Here is a 15,746-nt window from a genome sequence, read left to right on the forward strand (position 1 = left end):
CCCCGCGGGAATGAGCAACACGGTTCTCGAGGTCATAGGGTGAGTTTTAAAATGATTTGAGAAAGTTAGAGCTTTTAAGTGAAAAACATTAGACCAATAGTTGACTTTTGGGTAAATGGACTTTTTTCATAATTTCGTCGATTTCATAATGGTTCGGAGGGTCGATTATGACTCGATGGCATATTCGGTTTGGTTCCCGAGGCATTCAGGAGCGTTTTGTACCATTGGTTGGAAAATTGGTTTTGGCCGTTGGGGGTTTACTCGGTCAAATAAATCTTTGTTATGAATTCTGAGGCCACGAGTAAGTTCGTAGCCTGTTTTTACATATGTTTGCATGTCTGGTTTGTATCTTTTTTTTCAAAAAAAAAAATCAATTATGCTCATATGGGCTGTTTTTTAATTGCAGAAAATTTAATAGGTTCAAAGGCCCATCCCAAAAAATGGGTCAGGTCCCAAAAAAAAAAAATTACGGAAAAGAAAAAAGGAAAACACCTAAGTATTTCTCATTTGTTGACTTTCCTAATTGAACCCTAAAAAATCGGGGCTTCTCTTCTCTTTGTTCATCTGTGTTTTTACTGGTGCTCTCGCAGCCGATGGTGTAGTTATCACACCTCCGTGTGAGCTCGTGTACAGCTTCGCTCCCCCCAACATCTTCAGGTATATTTTGAACTGCTCAGAATCTTTCATTTTTGTGCACGATCTGTTGTGTTGCTTCTTCAAATCAGTCTCATCTATTTGTTGTACTTCATTTTGATCTATCTTTTCCTTTGATTTATGACTTCTTGTATTCCCTCTTGACATGAATCTGCACCTTATGAGGTTTGAAACCCTTCGCCTAATGAATTCTTCTATCGGAGAGCTCTCAAAGGGCTTCTCTTGATTCTACTCAAAGTTGTAAGTAGTTTATTTATCTCTACCTTTGTTTCTTTGTCACCCTGTAGTTCCTTTCTGTGCTGATGAAATTTGTGCAATTTTAATATTTGTAAATTTGATGTTTGCCTATTTGAATGAGCACCAATTAGCACTAATACCACAAATAACACATTCACCCCATCTACATGATTAAAACTAAAACAAAGACCTTGCTTATGATACTTGTTGTTATCCCTTGTTTTCCTCTTATATATCTGTCTATATGTGCTCTAAAATCTCCATTCTTGTTGTTTGTTGATCCAACTTGCTCCTAGTATTGTATTTCCTTGTCTAAGTACCTGCAAAAAAGAAAACGAATAAAAAACCACCATGTTTTCCTCTTCAAGGATTCAAACATGATGGTATGAAAAGTTGTTCCTCTCCAACCTCCTCGCTGCATTATATTGCTTCTCATTTACTTGCCCTGATTCTGAGATATGGAATTTGAGTTTTGTCACTGTTGACAATCTTCTTGTAATCCACCTCTAACTCCATAAAACCATTGTACCTTACTGACCCCTTATCCAAAGCATGATTAGCTAATGAGTCTGCTAACTTGTTGCGTTCTCTCAAGATATGGTCAAATTTGACCTGTTTCCCAACCAACAATGCATGAAGATTCTCAATCCATCCTTCTATACTCCATGGAGGCTTCCATTCATCTTGCAGTACCTTCTTAACCATCTGAGTCAGTTTGGAAGATTACCAGATTCTTATGGCGCTTATGACATCATCTAGCAGCTTCTAACAAAGCTAAAGTCTCAGCTTCTGTATTGGCTGTGTGACCAAATTCTTCAACCTAAAGCATCCATAAAATCTCCCTTTGAATCTCCTATACAAAAACCATATGCTCCTCTACAAGGATTGCCTCTTGATGCTCCATCAGTGTTGCACAAAATCCAATCTTGTGGTGGAGGTTGCCCTATTACTTTGGTTACCTTTAATTTTTGTTTATATCCCTCTAACAACTGAATCATCTCACTCTACCTATTTGGAACTTGTGATATAGAAGGATTTCTATATTGCACAAGTCTCTGAATAGTTGAGAAAATCTGATAAATACACCTACCTACTGTTCGGTCCATGCTTGATAGCATTTCTCCTTTTCCATAATCGCCATACAATAATAGTAGGCATAGCATAGAAAATTGGTTTCAACCTCTTATTGACAGAGATTGTCCACTATTAAACTACAATTTGTTGTACTTGCATATCTTTCAAATTCAGCCCTGTGCAAGCACCCAAATACTTCTATGTTCTGTTTGCAGCATAAGATTTAGTAAAAAGATGTTGTGTTGTTTCCTCCTTAGGATTTGTACAGCACCAGCACCTAGATGCCAAACTAATATTGATCTTCTTTAAGGCCTCATCCAAAGGAAGCTTGAACTTCCAAAATCTCCACATAAAAAAGGATATCTTAAAAGGCAATCCTTTAATCCAAATGTACTTATAAATCTCCTGCTTTTGTCCCCTTAATCTTAGATATTCCCAACAAGTTTTAACTAAGAAATGCCCTCTTGTACCTAGTAACCACCAAGGTGCATCCATGTTCTTTTCCATACGGGAAGGGGGTATTGTACTAGTAATATGCTGAACTATATCACTAGGTGTAACTCCTGACAGCCTATCAATATCCCAATCTCCGTTTAAAAGCATTTCATTAACATTTTGTATCCTATCATCATACCCTTCATCACTTGTAGCAAATACAAAGCCCCTAGTCCTGTCCAATTGTCAAGCCAGAACTGAGCATCCCCTATTTTTAACTTGCCACCAAATATGTTGTTCTATTATGTCTCTAGACTCTAACATTTTCTTCCATGCTTGTGTCCCATATGTCCGTTAAGTTATGACTGCAAACACCTTTTTACAATACTTGTTACTGATGTAAGAGCTCCATAAAGAAGGTAAAGTTCTAAAATTCCACCAGATTTTGCAATACAAAGTCATAGAGACATCATGCATAGACCTAAAACCAAGTCCCCCTTCCTTCTCTGGTAAATACAGATGAATCCAGGATGCCCAATGTTTGCTCTTAGTCCCCACAGTGTTGCTCTAGAAAAATTGGGTAACTATTTGCATTTGCTTGATAACACCAATAGGAGGGTTTATAGTTGATAGTAAATGAATAAGCATACCTCGTAAGACATGCTTAATTAGGACTGCCCTTCCACCAAACGACAACATTTTTCCTTTCCAAGCTTGTAGTCTATTCATAATCTTTACCAAAATTGAACTGAAGTAGACTTTCTCCTTCTGCTATAAAAGATTGGACATCCCAAATAAGTAAAAAAGAAGTTCTTGCTTCCTATTCCTGTAGCTACTTCAACAGCCACCCTGATATCCCCTGTCACATTGTGATGTAAATACACAGTACTCTTTTCTTTATTAATCTTCTGCCCTGATGTTCTTTCATATTTCCCCAACACCTCCATAATTAACTGTAAAGACAGCACATCAGCTGAGGAGAAAATAATCATATCATCTGCATATGCCAAATGGTTAATCTTGGGACTCCATTTTTGCATGCCAAAACCTCTAAATTGGGGAACAAGATGCAAAGCATTTAAATTCCTTGTCAACACCTCTGCAGCCAAAATAAATAAAGTGGGTGATAAAGGATCACCTTGCTTAATCACCCTTGAATATTTGAAAAAACCCTGTTGTTGGCCATTTATGAGTATTGAATACTAATTGTAACCAACAATCCTGAATACCATATCAATCGCCTCTTTTGAAAAACCCATCTTCCTTAGTACTTTTGTAAGAAACAGCCAAGATACCTTATCATAGGCTTTAGCTATATCCAATTTCATAACCACATTAGTTGTTTTGGTCCTTAATCTTATGTCAGCAATTATTTCTTGGGTAAGCAACAAATTTTCCACAATACTTTTTCCTTTTACAAATCCAACCTGATTTAATGAAATAAGAAATGGTAATCCCTCTGCTAGCTTGTCATGAATCAATCTTGAAAAGATCTTATTCACAAAATTACTCAAGCTAATAGGCCTCATGTCTGAAAAGGTACTAATAATATCCTTTTTAGGCAATAAGACCAAATTAATATGAGTGATGAACTTAGGCAATTCAGCCCCACAAAAGCAAGCTCTTTCCATTTCGATAATATCCTTCCCAATAATACTCCAGCATTTCTAATAAAATAATCCAGTAAAGCCATTAGGTCCACCTACACTCTCCCCATTAAGATTGAAGATTCTTTGTTTTAACATCTTCTTCAGTTGGCATTGCTATGATCCTATCATTTTGCTCCTCTGAGATTAACTGAGGAACTTGATCCAGTATTTCAAAATCAGTAGGATCCTCTTCTTTTGTAAACTGAGTTGAGAAGAAATTTATGGCTGTATTAGCAATATTTTCCTGGTCCTCCAACCAATTGCCCTGGTGATCCTGAACTCTTCTAAGCAGTAACTTTTTCTTTCTCCCCTGTATATATGCATGAAAGAAACTTGTGTTTCTAGCTCCATCATTGAACCACTGCATGCCAGCTTTTGCTTCCAAAACTCTTCTTCTTCCAGATGTAAGTACCTATTTAGATTAGCCTGAACTCTGTACAGTTTCTCCCTATTATGAGCAGTGGGTTTTAATTCAAATTTCACCTCATGAACTCTAATCACATCTTCTAAAGTTTCTATCTCCTGGAAAATGTTTCCAAAAGTGGCTTTGCTCCAATGTACCAATGCTGACTTCACTTTTTTTTATTTATGATGGAAAAGAGTGAAGGGATTGGCCATGAAATTAGCAGTCCATTGTGTTCTAACAACCTCTATAAAAGATTCATTTTTCACCCAAAATTAAGAAACTTAAAAAGATTCTTAATTGGTAAACTATTCCCTGCATAGGATAACAACAAAGGGGCATGATCAGATCCTGTCCTAGATAGATGAGTCACTTCAATTTCTGGATAGATTTGTTGAATTCTCATATTGCCCAAACATCTATCTAGTCTTTTAAAAATACAATCATCTCCACTCTCCCCATTTCACCATGTATATTTGCTTCCTTTGAAGCCAAGATCTTGCATCCCACAATTTTGCATGCATAGAATGAAGTCTTGTATTTCAGATACCCAACTGACAAACCTCCATATTTTTCATCTTCTACCATGATGACATTAAAGTCTCCTCCTATCATCCAAGGCCTATTCATGTTAGTTGCCAAGTCTTCCAAACTGTCCCATAGTTCCAATCTTTCCCTTTGAGTGCATCTAGCAAAAACCACAGTATTCACAATATCTTTCTGTATTATATTACTTTTAAGCTCAAAAGTAATCTGTAGCATGTCGTCATCCAGTATCTCCACTTCAAACAAATCCTCCACATAAATCCAATTTTTTCCTCAAGAATTGACCAATGCAGTATGCATTCCCAATTTTCTTCTATAGTCATCAATTATGTTAGGTTGTTGAAAAGGCCCCAACAACCCAATAAATCCAAACTTATACTTTTGTTTCATCTTTATCAACCTTGTGAATGCTTCCATAGTATTCACTGACCTAATATTCCATATCATAGCATTCATCATTAACCATTGGTTTTATTCAAAGTCCTTCTAGTTTGATAGCCACTTCCTGGTGGCACACTTGTATCCCTTTGGTTTTTTTTTTCCCCTCTTCCAGCCCCCTTAATGAATTTAGGAGAAACATCTCCCTCTCTTAATGCGGCTCGTACATTCAATTCTATTGATTGCCCATCCAAATCCTTGGCTTGTGACCTCTGCCCCATCTACTCCTGGTTTGGCCTTTTTTGAGCTTCCAATTGTGTTATTAATTGTTTATTGCTTGCTGTAATTTGTTTGCCCCTCCTGCCCTGTATCAATTTGTTTATGAAGAATTTCATCTATCTCCCCTTTCTCTTCTCTATCAACACTATTAGGGCTTGTATTCTCTTCCTGCTCATATGAATGTCTTTTATTGGCACTTTTCTTGCACTTTTGACCTGCTGCTTTTTCATTTTCTCCCCACTACCCCCTTCTTCTCTTGCATTTGTTGTTTGTGATGACTATTATTTTGTGTACTATCTGTGTTGCTTCCCTTTTCTGCACTTCCTTCTACCTTCTTGCTTTTTTATTTTTCTATTGTATTATTTTGCTTTGCCTTATATTGCTAAACTCTTGTGCTGTCTGCCTCATCTGCATTTTGCTTGCTTGGTTGTTGTTGCTTATCAGCATCCTTGTTAGCATTAATAACCTTGTCTGTTTGCTCTACCATTTGTAGTTCCTCTTCTATGTTTTCTGATTCATCTTCCAGCATTTTATAGTTATCTACTTCCTCCATCTCTTCTGCATTGCTGTTCACATTTGGAATATCAAACTTATCATCGGACATTACTTGCCTCTTCTCCACATTTTTGGCAGGACTTTGTGATGCATAGAATTCCTTCTCAATCCATTCCTTAGTGTTTTTGGGAATTTAAGGTTAGTCTTCTTCCCCCTTTTGATCACTGTCTTTATGTTGTGCAATATCCTCCTGATTATTTCTTTCACAAACATTCAGTATTGCAAAAACATTACTGGTCTTCATTGTGTTCTCCTCTTCCTTCTTGTCATCTTTCTCCACCTCACCAATGACTACACCTGATTTGTCCCTTCTATATTTGTTCCTTCTTTGCATCCATTCCTATTTTCCTTGGTTGAACCATCCCTTTATTCCTTTGTTGGCATCTTTATTCTACATTTCTGCTTTGGTAGATTCAACATTCTCTTTCCTTATTTCTTCCCTGTATTGTTTGGCAAGTTTTGGATTAAGTGTTCTATATTCACTCTCCTCATGTCCTTGTAATTTGCTGTGTTTACAGTATTTTGGCAAATAGTCATAGTTAATGTTGACCCATTTAGACTTAACTATGCCAAAATCATCTTCTTCAGCAATGTTGATTCTTTTTGGTAAATTGGCTAACAAATCTACTTCCACTTTGACTTCTGCACAGGATGGTCTTGTTCTATTTGTTGTGGCCAGATTAACAGTCAGTGGTTTTCCCATAAAAGTCGCCATAGAGAAAATAACTTCTCTAGCAAAACAATTGGGGGGGGGGAGGGGTTACGGGGAAGTTAATCCAAGCCACTGCCTTCGAGGTTTCTTCTTTTGGATTGAACCAAGGGTCCCAGACGAGAGGTCTCATTTGTCAATACCTTTCATGGACGTTCAAGTAGTAAGCCGGGGTGGACATCATCTTCACATAATCCTCCAACAAATTCAACCTTATCAAAATGTGTCTCTCATCAAGCAGGCCATTAATAGGGACTCCTTTAATCCCACATTAATTTGGAATTACTTTACGCAATTCTTTGATATCAATATTGTCATAAGAAAATTTCTCTATCACAACATATTGTAACTTTTCCTTGATGATCATTTGTTGTATTTCATTAGATTTCCAAGCAATGTATGCTTCACCATTGACAAAAGTAACATTCTTAGAAGCAATCTCAATTTGGGTTGTATTAGTAACTATAGGATTCAATAGGTTGGCTTATGTTTGGGTTGGTGTAGTGACTTTTTGGTTATCGGTAGGCAAAACTTTAGGCACAGTTTGATTGTTATTGATTGGTGGTGGATTTATAGGATTGTTAGAATTGTTACTAGATTCTAGGACCACCGGTGGAGGTTTTCCACTAGTTGGATTGGCTATTCCAGCCAATACTTGGTGGCGGCTAGGCTAGGGTTAGGGTTAGGTTTGAATTCAAGAGAGAGAAGGGAGTGTTTTTCTCTAACAGTCTCAACATGATTTCATATTTTGATCTTAAATCAACGTTTGTTTATGCCATGCCTGGTTTGTATCCAGGAGGCCTCGGATGGACTTCGGAATTTGGGTTGAAACTTAGTGAAAACCAAATGTTCTTTGGTTTCTGGTGTTTGGCCCTAGCGAGAATATTTACACCTCAACGGGGCTTGGCCCGCAGATGCGAGTCCTTGGTATTTTAATGAGATCCACCTCAGCTGATGGTTTTTCGTCGAGGTGAGATCACAGAAGCGGAACCTATTCCGCGGGAGAGAGTGTCGCTGAATCAGAAGTATTAAGTATCCCATTTCGAACCACTCTTTTTCCCATTCCCAAATTAAATCTGTAAGTGACTTAAGGGCGATTTGAAGAGCTTTCAGAGTTGTTTCATAGTGGAGTAAGTTTCTTCAACTTGTATTATGTTTATCTACCTTTCTAAGCTAGAATCTATGGTGGAAACTAGTGAGACTAGTTGGAGAAGATGAGTTTTCAACCTTAACTTTCTTATTTGAATCTTAGGCTATGAATATGAGTTTAATTGATGAAATGGGCTTGTCTAAACATGGAATTTCATGAATTAGTAGAGAATAAGCTTAAATCTCTAACTTGGATTGAGGATTTTTGGATAGTTAGGGTTTAATCCTAATTTTGAGGTTTTCTCTTAAATGATGAAATTGATCAGCAATTGAGTCTCATTAACGATTGGAGAATGGAATTGAACTTCTAGAAATTTAGGTTACCATTTCCAATCTTAAAATTCCCGTTTTACCCTCGTGGGTCTGATTTTCCCATTCTATAGTTGATTTTTGATTTGAATGAATGTATAACAATATGGGTATTGTTAATATTCGTTTCTAACTTAGATTTATATAATGGCCAGACTTTGAGTATTCGGAGGCTCTTCGGAAGGGCAAGGTTCGAGTTTGACTATTCATGGCATCAGCTCGGCATCGAAGTAGGTTACTGTCACGACCCAACCCTGTAGGCCGTGACTAGTGCCCGATCTGGGCACCCAAACACTTCCTCAGATAATACCAAACACATCCAGGTATCTAACAGAAGCCGACAAGGCTGTGTTCCAAATTTATATAATTTCCAGAAAAATTTCGACAGAGTTTCCTTTGTTTTACGGACTATCCAAAATAACCCCGCGTTACGTAAAATACCAACAAAGGCCACACGGGGCCAACGAGAATAACATATATACATATGCGGGCCGACAAAGGGGCACGTGCGAATAGAATCGCCCAAACACAACATATACAAACACACTGTACGGAAGTAGGCACAACTCACAAACATGTCCCGGACTCTAAACAAATGACATGAGAATCATATGACGGGACGGGGCCCCGCCGTACCCATGAACAAATATATACAAATGCAACGGACGAATATATACCAAAAATATAAGCTCGGAATGAGAGGAGCACTCAAATAGCGAGAAGAGGGTGTCCTAAACGGGTGGATCACCAAGCGTGCGTACATGCCTGCTGGGCATGAAACGCGGCCCCCCCGAAGAAAGGGGTCGTACGAAATATGTACCGAGTATGCAAAACGTAAAATGTAGTATACAAATCGAGTCACAATCGAAATAGAGGTACGGAAAGTAAATGCATTTCCAAAATATCAAAATGTTTATTTTCAAAATATAAATCATGCATGGGCACAGAAATATGGTCGCCCGCCCGTCGATGGCGCCATAACACAAGATAACACCGAAAAGTTTCAAATCTCCGAATCTCCGTCACATATCATACACAGCATATCACCATACAAAGCATCACACCAAATATAAGTGGAACCCGGCCCTCGAGCGAGGAACTCGGTGAACCATAAACACAGCATAACACCGGAGTATATCATAATGCGCACGACAACAGAACCGGCCCGGGAACCAGCGAACGATATCATAGTAGGCACGAGCGGAGTAGTGATTAATCATATGCATAAAATCATTGTCATAAATCCAAAGATAAGTAAAATAGTCATATTTGAAATCAGAATAGTAATTATAACATTCTTTTTCAAAAGTTGTCAAAATTTCATATAGGGAACGTCGCGGGACCCACACGGGTGTAGACCCGAACTGGGCCCGCCTATGAAAAACATACTCATTCTATATCATACAAACTCCTACGAAAATTTCAAAGCAATCCGAGCTTTTCTGAGAAAGTTATGGGCGTTTGTAGTTTTAGAATCGTTAAAGAATAAATTCTTTCAAAAAAAAAAATCAGCTTTCACATAACCTTTGCAACTTATGAATTCCAAGGATATAAGGATCAATGTTATGGCATATTAGCACAAGAATACCAAGGAAACAAATGCGAATCATAGACAAGCTCGGATTGCGAGAATAGAGTTTCCTAGAGGCTCGTATCATAGCCTATTTTAACTAAGGCATGCCAAAAGAAAAGGTTACTTTACATACCTCAAACGCTCTCCAATATAATCCGAACTCAAGCCAAATCCAACCTACGATTCGGGCTGCCCAATGTCTACAAACATGTCATAAAATGCCAAACATTAGCTAATGACTTTTTGGCCTCAAATTCCAAATTTGCCCTTAATTCTACAGAAATTTGGGCAGCATTTCCCCTGTAAATAGGACACCCCGAGAATTTAACTCGGCCAAAACAATCAATAACAACAACAACAACCAACCTAGCAACATCAACAACCAATCCGAAAGGCAAACAACAATAATAGCTCTCTTTTCCATCATTCAACAATTTTCATAAATTCAATTCGACGACTTACCTTCAAGCCAAAATCGACGCTTATACATTCACATACTAACCCGAACCCATACCAACAATATTTAAAGACATCCTAAGCAATTCATACAACATTTCCAACAACCCAAATTTTTCTCCAATTCAGCCGAAAACAGCCCCCTAACCGAGAACCTCACTTCAACTTAATCCTCATTTTCAAACCATGATTTGTATCCACAATTCACATTCTAACAATGCTATTATCATCAATATACAATTTACATTAAATGTACAAAAATCTCCAAATCAGTCCGCAACAATCACAATATCATTTTGAGTCATTCAACATTCATTTCCAACATAGAATTCACAACGACGACGACTAAAACATTAAGCGATATTCATTCGTTCATTGTCATATAATGTGACCCATTTCGACCAACACTACACATATACATATATGGATGATTCTCAATCGTTCTTCACCTTACAATGATCATAATAAACTAACAAGGCATAAATTCATAGTTTCAACACAACACAACACACACCCACTTGCACGGATGACACCCCTTACACACAACTCATTTCCAACATAATATTTTTCATGATATTCATCCAATTTAACATACCACAACAAGCATACAACCTTCACAATACATAAAACATAATGAGTTCTTACCTTTCTTCTTCAACTTTCCAATAGCCTAGGGTTTCCAAAAGATGAAAAATAATGGATTGATCGCTCCAATGATGCTTCCACGCTACTTAGGTGTCACACCCCAGTCTTACTGGGGTGTGATGGGCACCCGACCCCATATTCGGAGCCGAGCGAACCCGCTAACTCTTATTACACAGATGACTTTATGAATCAGTTAGAAAGAATACATAGAACATTTTTTTTCATAAATAAAATCGACATCATATAAGACTCGTGACACGAATCATAATAACATATCGATTTCTTCCGGAGCCGCTTACATATGACAACCCAATACCCACGACTCGTCCGCAAAGTCTCTAACTTCGAACAAATGTATAAAGACACATATAATCTGACTCGGCAGCACTCCCGGACAAGTGGAGCCTACCAACTCCGCTGGACATCTTCTATACTAACTTTGCGTCGTCTGGGTGTACCTGCGCGGCATGAAACGCAGCCCCCGAAGAAGAGGGGTCAGTACGAACAATGTACTGAGTATGTAAGGCATGAATAGTAACATAGTAAGAAATGTATACATGAACAATAACCGCATAGAAACATAGAACATGTCATGTCAATCGCGTGACTCGTACATAGGAATCATATCTTGCATGGAGAACATAGAACATACCATAGGATAGCGAGTAACTTTTCGTGCATATGAGTGCCCCGGGGGCGGATGTCATGCATGCTTATTTGGTCATATCAGGTCATACTACGCGCGAGGCGGCTCGCCCACATAGCGCCGGAATACCCGGCCCTACCATAAATCCCGCGTCCGGCATCCCGCGTCCGGATGATAAACGGTGACCAGTGTGGCAATGAAACATAGTTTCCTTCCCAATTCCCAAGTATGCATAGTTCCCATCCCCCCAACCCATGTTCATATTTAGCATGCGGGGGAGCCCAAGGAAAATCATGTACTTGTCGGAGTGACGTAAGGTCGGAACCCTCCGATCGCATTATGGAGTAATCATGGACGCTTTGTCTCACCTTGGAGGAACGATAATCATAAGGCGAGACTATCAACGTAGAACATGTCATAGCATATCGGGTCATAGACATAGCATATCGTATCATAGAATCATAGTTGTCATAAGCATAGGCATCATAGCATCATAGGCATCATAGGACCATAGTATTCATAGGATCATAGCATTCATAGGATCACAGTCTTCATAGGATCGTAGTCGTCATGGGATCATAGTATTCGTAGGATCATAGGCATCATAGGATCATAGGCATCATAGGATCATAGGCATCGTAGAGTCATAGTCATCGTAGGATCATAGTCATTGCTTTAGTCATTAAGACTTTCAATATTGTAAAACTGGGTTTTTGAAGAAAAAGAATATTTTGGAAAACATTTGTAAACTTTTAGAAAAGAAAATCATGCATTGGGGTCAAGGGTTTAGTTAAAACAATTCTTATTTAGTAGTCGGAATAATATCCAAAAGTTTCCTTTAATCGTAGTATTGAAATAAACCGAAGGGAGCCATAGGAGGAAATTAGGGAATAGTGGGCCCACCTCGAGTCAAATGAGGCGGCGTACATGTAACACGTTTCATGACAAGACGTATGAGAGTTTTAGGGTAAACGGTGCCCTACTCTTGCGAGTTCTAGGTGTTTAGACCTTTTTCTCAACTATTCGCGAACATATGTTTCAATTCCTTTCGAATGAATAGTAATTATTTTCAATCTCGGATTTCTAGGAAAGGGATTGTCCCCCAGACACGTATTCAAGCTTATTACGTCTAAGACATGTCATAGAAAGAAGGGGTAAGCCTTACATACCTTTTATGCTTCTCATGCGACTCCAAATTCAAGTTCCAAATCCACCAAAATCTACAAATTGGTCACATTTACCAAACCTTAATTAGAGCATTTAGAAATTGAATCTTAAGATAACACTTGCCTACCGAAATTTCGGCAAAGATTTCCCCCATAAATGCTCTATCCCACCAAGTTCAACTTGGCCAATTTCAATCAACAACAATCCGGAATTCAACCCGGCCAAATTATCAACATCACAACACTTTTATTCATAACAATATGTTCCATAAACATCCCACACGATGTTTTTCAACATACAACAACAATATGCACTTCCTTTCGTCCCAATCAAGGAGTATAATCTTGTCAACAAACTAACAATATTATATACCATCTTTACATATATAAATCAGTCCATACACACGGCCACAACATGTTCAAACAGTCCATAAACACAATAGCTTCAACACAACACTGTATAACCCTTCTCCATAACTATTTTCGTTTTTTAAAGCTTGCTAGACCTTAAAATAAACTCAACACAAGATATGGGATGAATAAAATACCTTATACTTGAAGAAACTCAGCCACATAAATTTTCTCCAACGCCACACTTGAGTAGAAGGAAGAACAATCACCTTTCACGGACTAGTTTGGCGAAATCTTGTTAAATTCTCGATTTATCGGACTATAATGTTTGGGAGAAATTTTGAGAGGCTTCTAGGACTTTTGGAATACTATTATGCTGAAAATATGAGACTTATGGGGTCTTTTATAGCCACCCTAGGTCGGTTTCACCGACCTCCCTGTGGGGCCCGCGGAGTTTTCTTTATTATTTTTGGCAGCTTAAGGTCTCTCTCTTAAAATGGTCATAACTTTTGATTCCGACATCGTGTGAGGGTCCACAACCTACCGTTGGAAAGCTAATTTAATTATCTACAACTTTTATTTCTGGGGGTTTTCCCAAATTCCAAACGTATCATGCCGTTTTTGCCCCTCCAAGTCAGGTCATCCGGAAACGTTTTCTTAAATCGTCCTTTTGGAGGGCTTACACTCATTTTTGGCTTATGGGTCCTTCTTAAGACTTTCTCAACTTCACATGTACTACCCATATATCTCTTTATATGTCTTTTATAAAATCTCGATGGGTGGGCCCCACCTTGGCTTATGGTTACGAGGGCTATCCTCGAGTGATCACGTTAACCGATTTACTTCCTACGCCCTCCAAATGCCATATATATACATTCTCATACTCAGATAATATAATCTTTATCCCTGATCCTTGTGTGAAATTTCCGTTTTGCCCCTGGCCTTCCGCATTATTTCCATGAACCGTTTTGCGAATTCCTCTTTTTACCCTTAGTCTTTCTCAACATTTCCATACTAATAATACTCGTAAACAATATTCATAACCCACTTACACATTAAAATCATTTGGAAAATAGTCTTACTTCCCAACATTCCACGACTATCACAAAATGTCCGAACGCACGAAGTACGGGCTATAACATTAGGGACCTCAAAATAATGGGTTTACATCAATGGAATAATTTTGGAAGAGCTAAAAATGGGGGTTGATTTTCTTGAGCTTTGGCCGAGAGCCTCACTTGTGTGGTGTTCTTCACCTCTTTTTTTTTTCTAAGCGTTAAATGACTAAAGATGACTAGTGGTCATCTTTTAACCCCTTTATGAAGTGTACAAATTTCCCTTGGCCCACATTAATGTGTTGTCCCAATTAAAAGATGACACAAAATTGTGTGGGGTCCCTCTCCCACTATACACGGCCAACCATGGAAATTGTGGATGATTTCAACTTTCAATTTTTATCACTTTTGGTCCCAAATTTTCCTAATTGTTCCATACCAATAAATTCATGCACAACTTATATCTCAAAATAAAATCGAAGGTCAAGAATCCCGACTTTGTATCCCGAAATAGTTTTGTCCTTAACTTATCATAATTAGTCCGGATTGTTCCAATGTACAAAAATACGGGTTCTAACAGTTACAACTTACCTTTCGGTTAGAATCCAATTAGTGAAACATATGTAGGAGTTAGTTATTGATGGGGTAAGCATGTTAAGACTTCAGGTATGAAGTTGGGATGGATACTCTTAGATTGGTATTGTTGTTGGTTATGTAGGCTTGTCGCTTTGTTATCGTGATTAGTTTTGTCTCCATGTGTGAGGTGTTGGGCTTGTCGCTCGATTACTATATTGTGTTTGTGATGAATTCATCTCTCACTTATTATGTCACTCATCATCAGAAAAGAAAAGGATAATGATTTAGGATTGGTACTGTGATGTGTGCTATGTAAAGTCACGAATGAGATTTCAATTATGATTTACACTTGATATTGATATCATGTATAGCATTCATATACATTTACATGGCACATTGATATGAACTGTGACTTGGTACTGGTGATGATAACTGAGAAAGGAAACATTCGAGATTGTGACCGGAGCAGAGGACTATGTACAGGTTTGATATGAAAGTCATCTTTGGCAGTGTGTGGAGTGGCAGGTATTGTGGATGTCATCTCTGGGCTGTGTGCGGAGTTACTGGTACCTGGAATTTGTGGGTCCCCCGTGGGTCATAACTACCAAGAGGTGGAGGATTTTCATTCATGGCATGTGTGTATGGTGACAGACAGTTGGCCAGTGTATTTCATTGCATTGCATATGCACTCATTTACTTCATTCATCCATATCATTGATTCTACTATGGCATTTATATCATGTGTATTGTTCCTAATCTTGGATTGTGTTGTGATTTGTACTTAACTGCTTGCGTGTCTACCTTTCGATTTATTTTTTCATATATATGTGAACTAGTTGTTGTTGGCCTATGATACCAACCGGTACATGGTGTTTGTACTGATACTACCTTGTTGTATTTT

The 15,746-nt window shown here is 38.2% G+C and overlaps 1 protein-coding gene across 1 annotated transcript; it reads right to left on the reverse strand.

Annotated features, from left to right (window-relative positions):
• Positions 1-2,163: 2,163 nt before the first annotated feature.
• LOC132061267 (uncharacterized) lies at positions 2,164-4,031 on the reverse strand. The gene is made up of 3 exons (XM_059454110.1): positions 3,696-4,031; positions 3,139-3,572; positions 2,164-2,635 (listed from the first exon to the last, which is right to left on the reverse strand). Exons 1-3 carry the CDS (start codon positions 4,029-4,031, stop codon positions 2,164-2,166), a joined length of 1,242 nt encoding a protein of 413 aa, XP_059310093.1.
• Between the last annotated feature and the right edge of the window lie 11,715 nt (positions 4,032-15,746).

The sequence above is a fragment of the Lycium ferocissimum genome, chromosome 6, assembly GCF_029784015.1.
Source record: "Lycium ferocissimum isolate CSIRO_LF1 chromosome 6, AGI_CSIRO_Lferr_CH_V1, whole genome shotgun sequence".
In the NCBI taxonomy this organism is placed as follows: domain Eukaryota; kingdom Viridiplantae; phylum Streptophyta; class Magnoliopsida; order Solanales; family Solanaceae; genus Lycium; species Lycium ferocissimum.

Bases quoted from the DNA above. Each gene is read 5' to 3' on its own strand.
- LOC132061267 (XM_059454110.1), bottom strand. From the start codon at position 4,031: ATGGAAAGAGCTTGCTTTTGTGGGGCTGAATTGCCTAAGTTCATCACT. The intron at 3,573-3,695 runs GTATCTTGGCTG...GGCCAACAACAG, and splicing joins TAGCTAAAGCCTATGATAAG to GGTTTTTTCAAATATTCAAG. The intron at 2,636-3,138 runs GTAAAGATTATG...ACAATTGGACAG, and splicing joins TCTACTTCAGTTCAATTTTG to GACTAGGGGCTTTGTATTTG.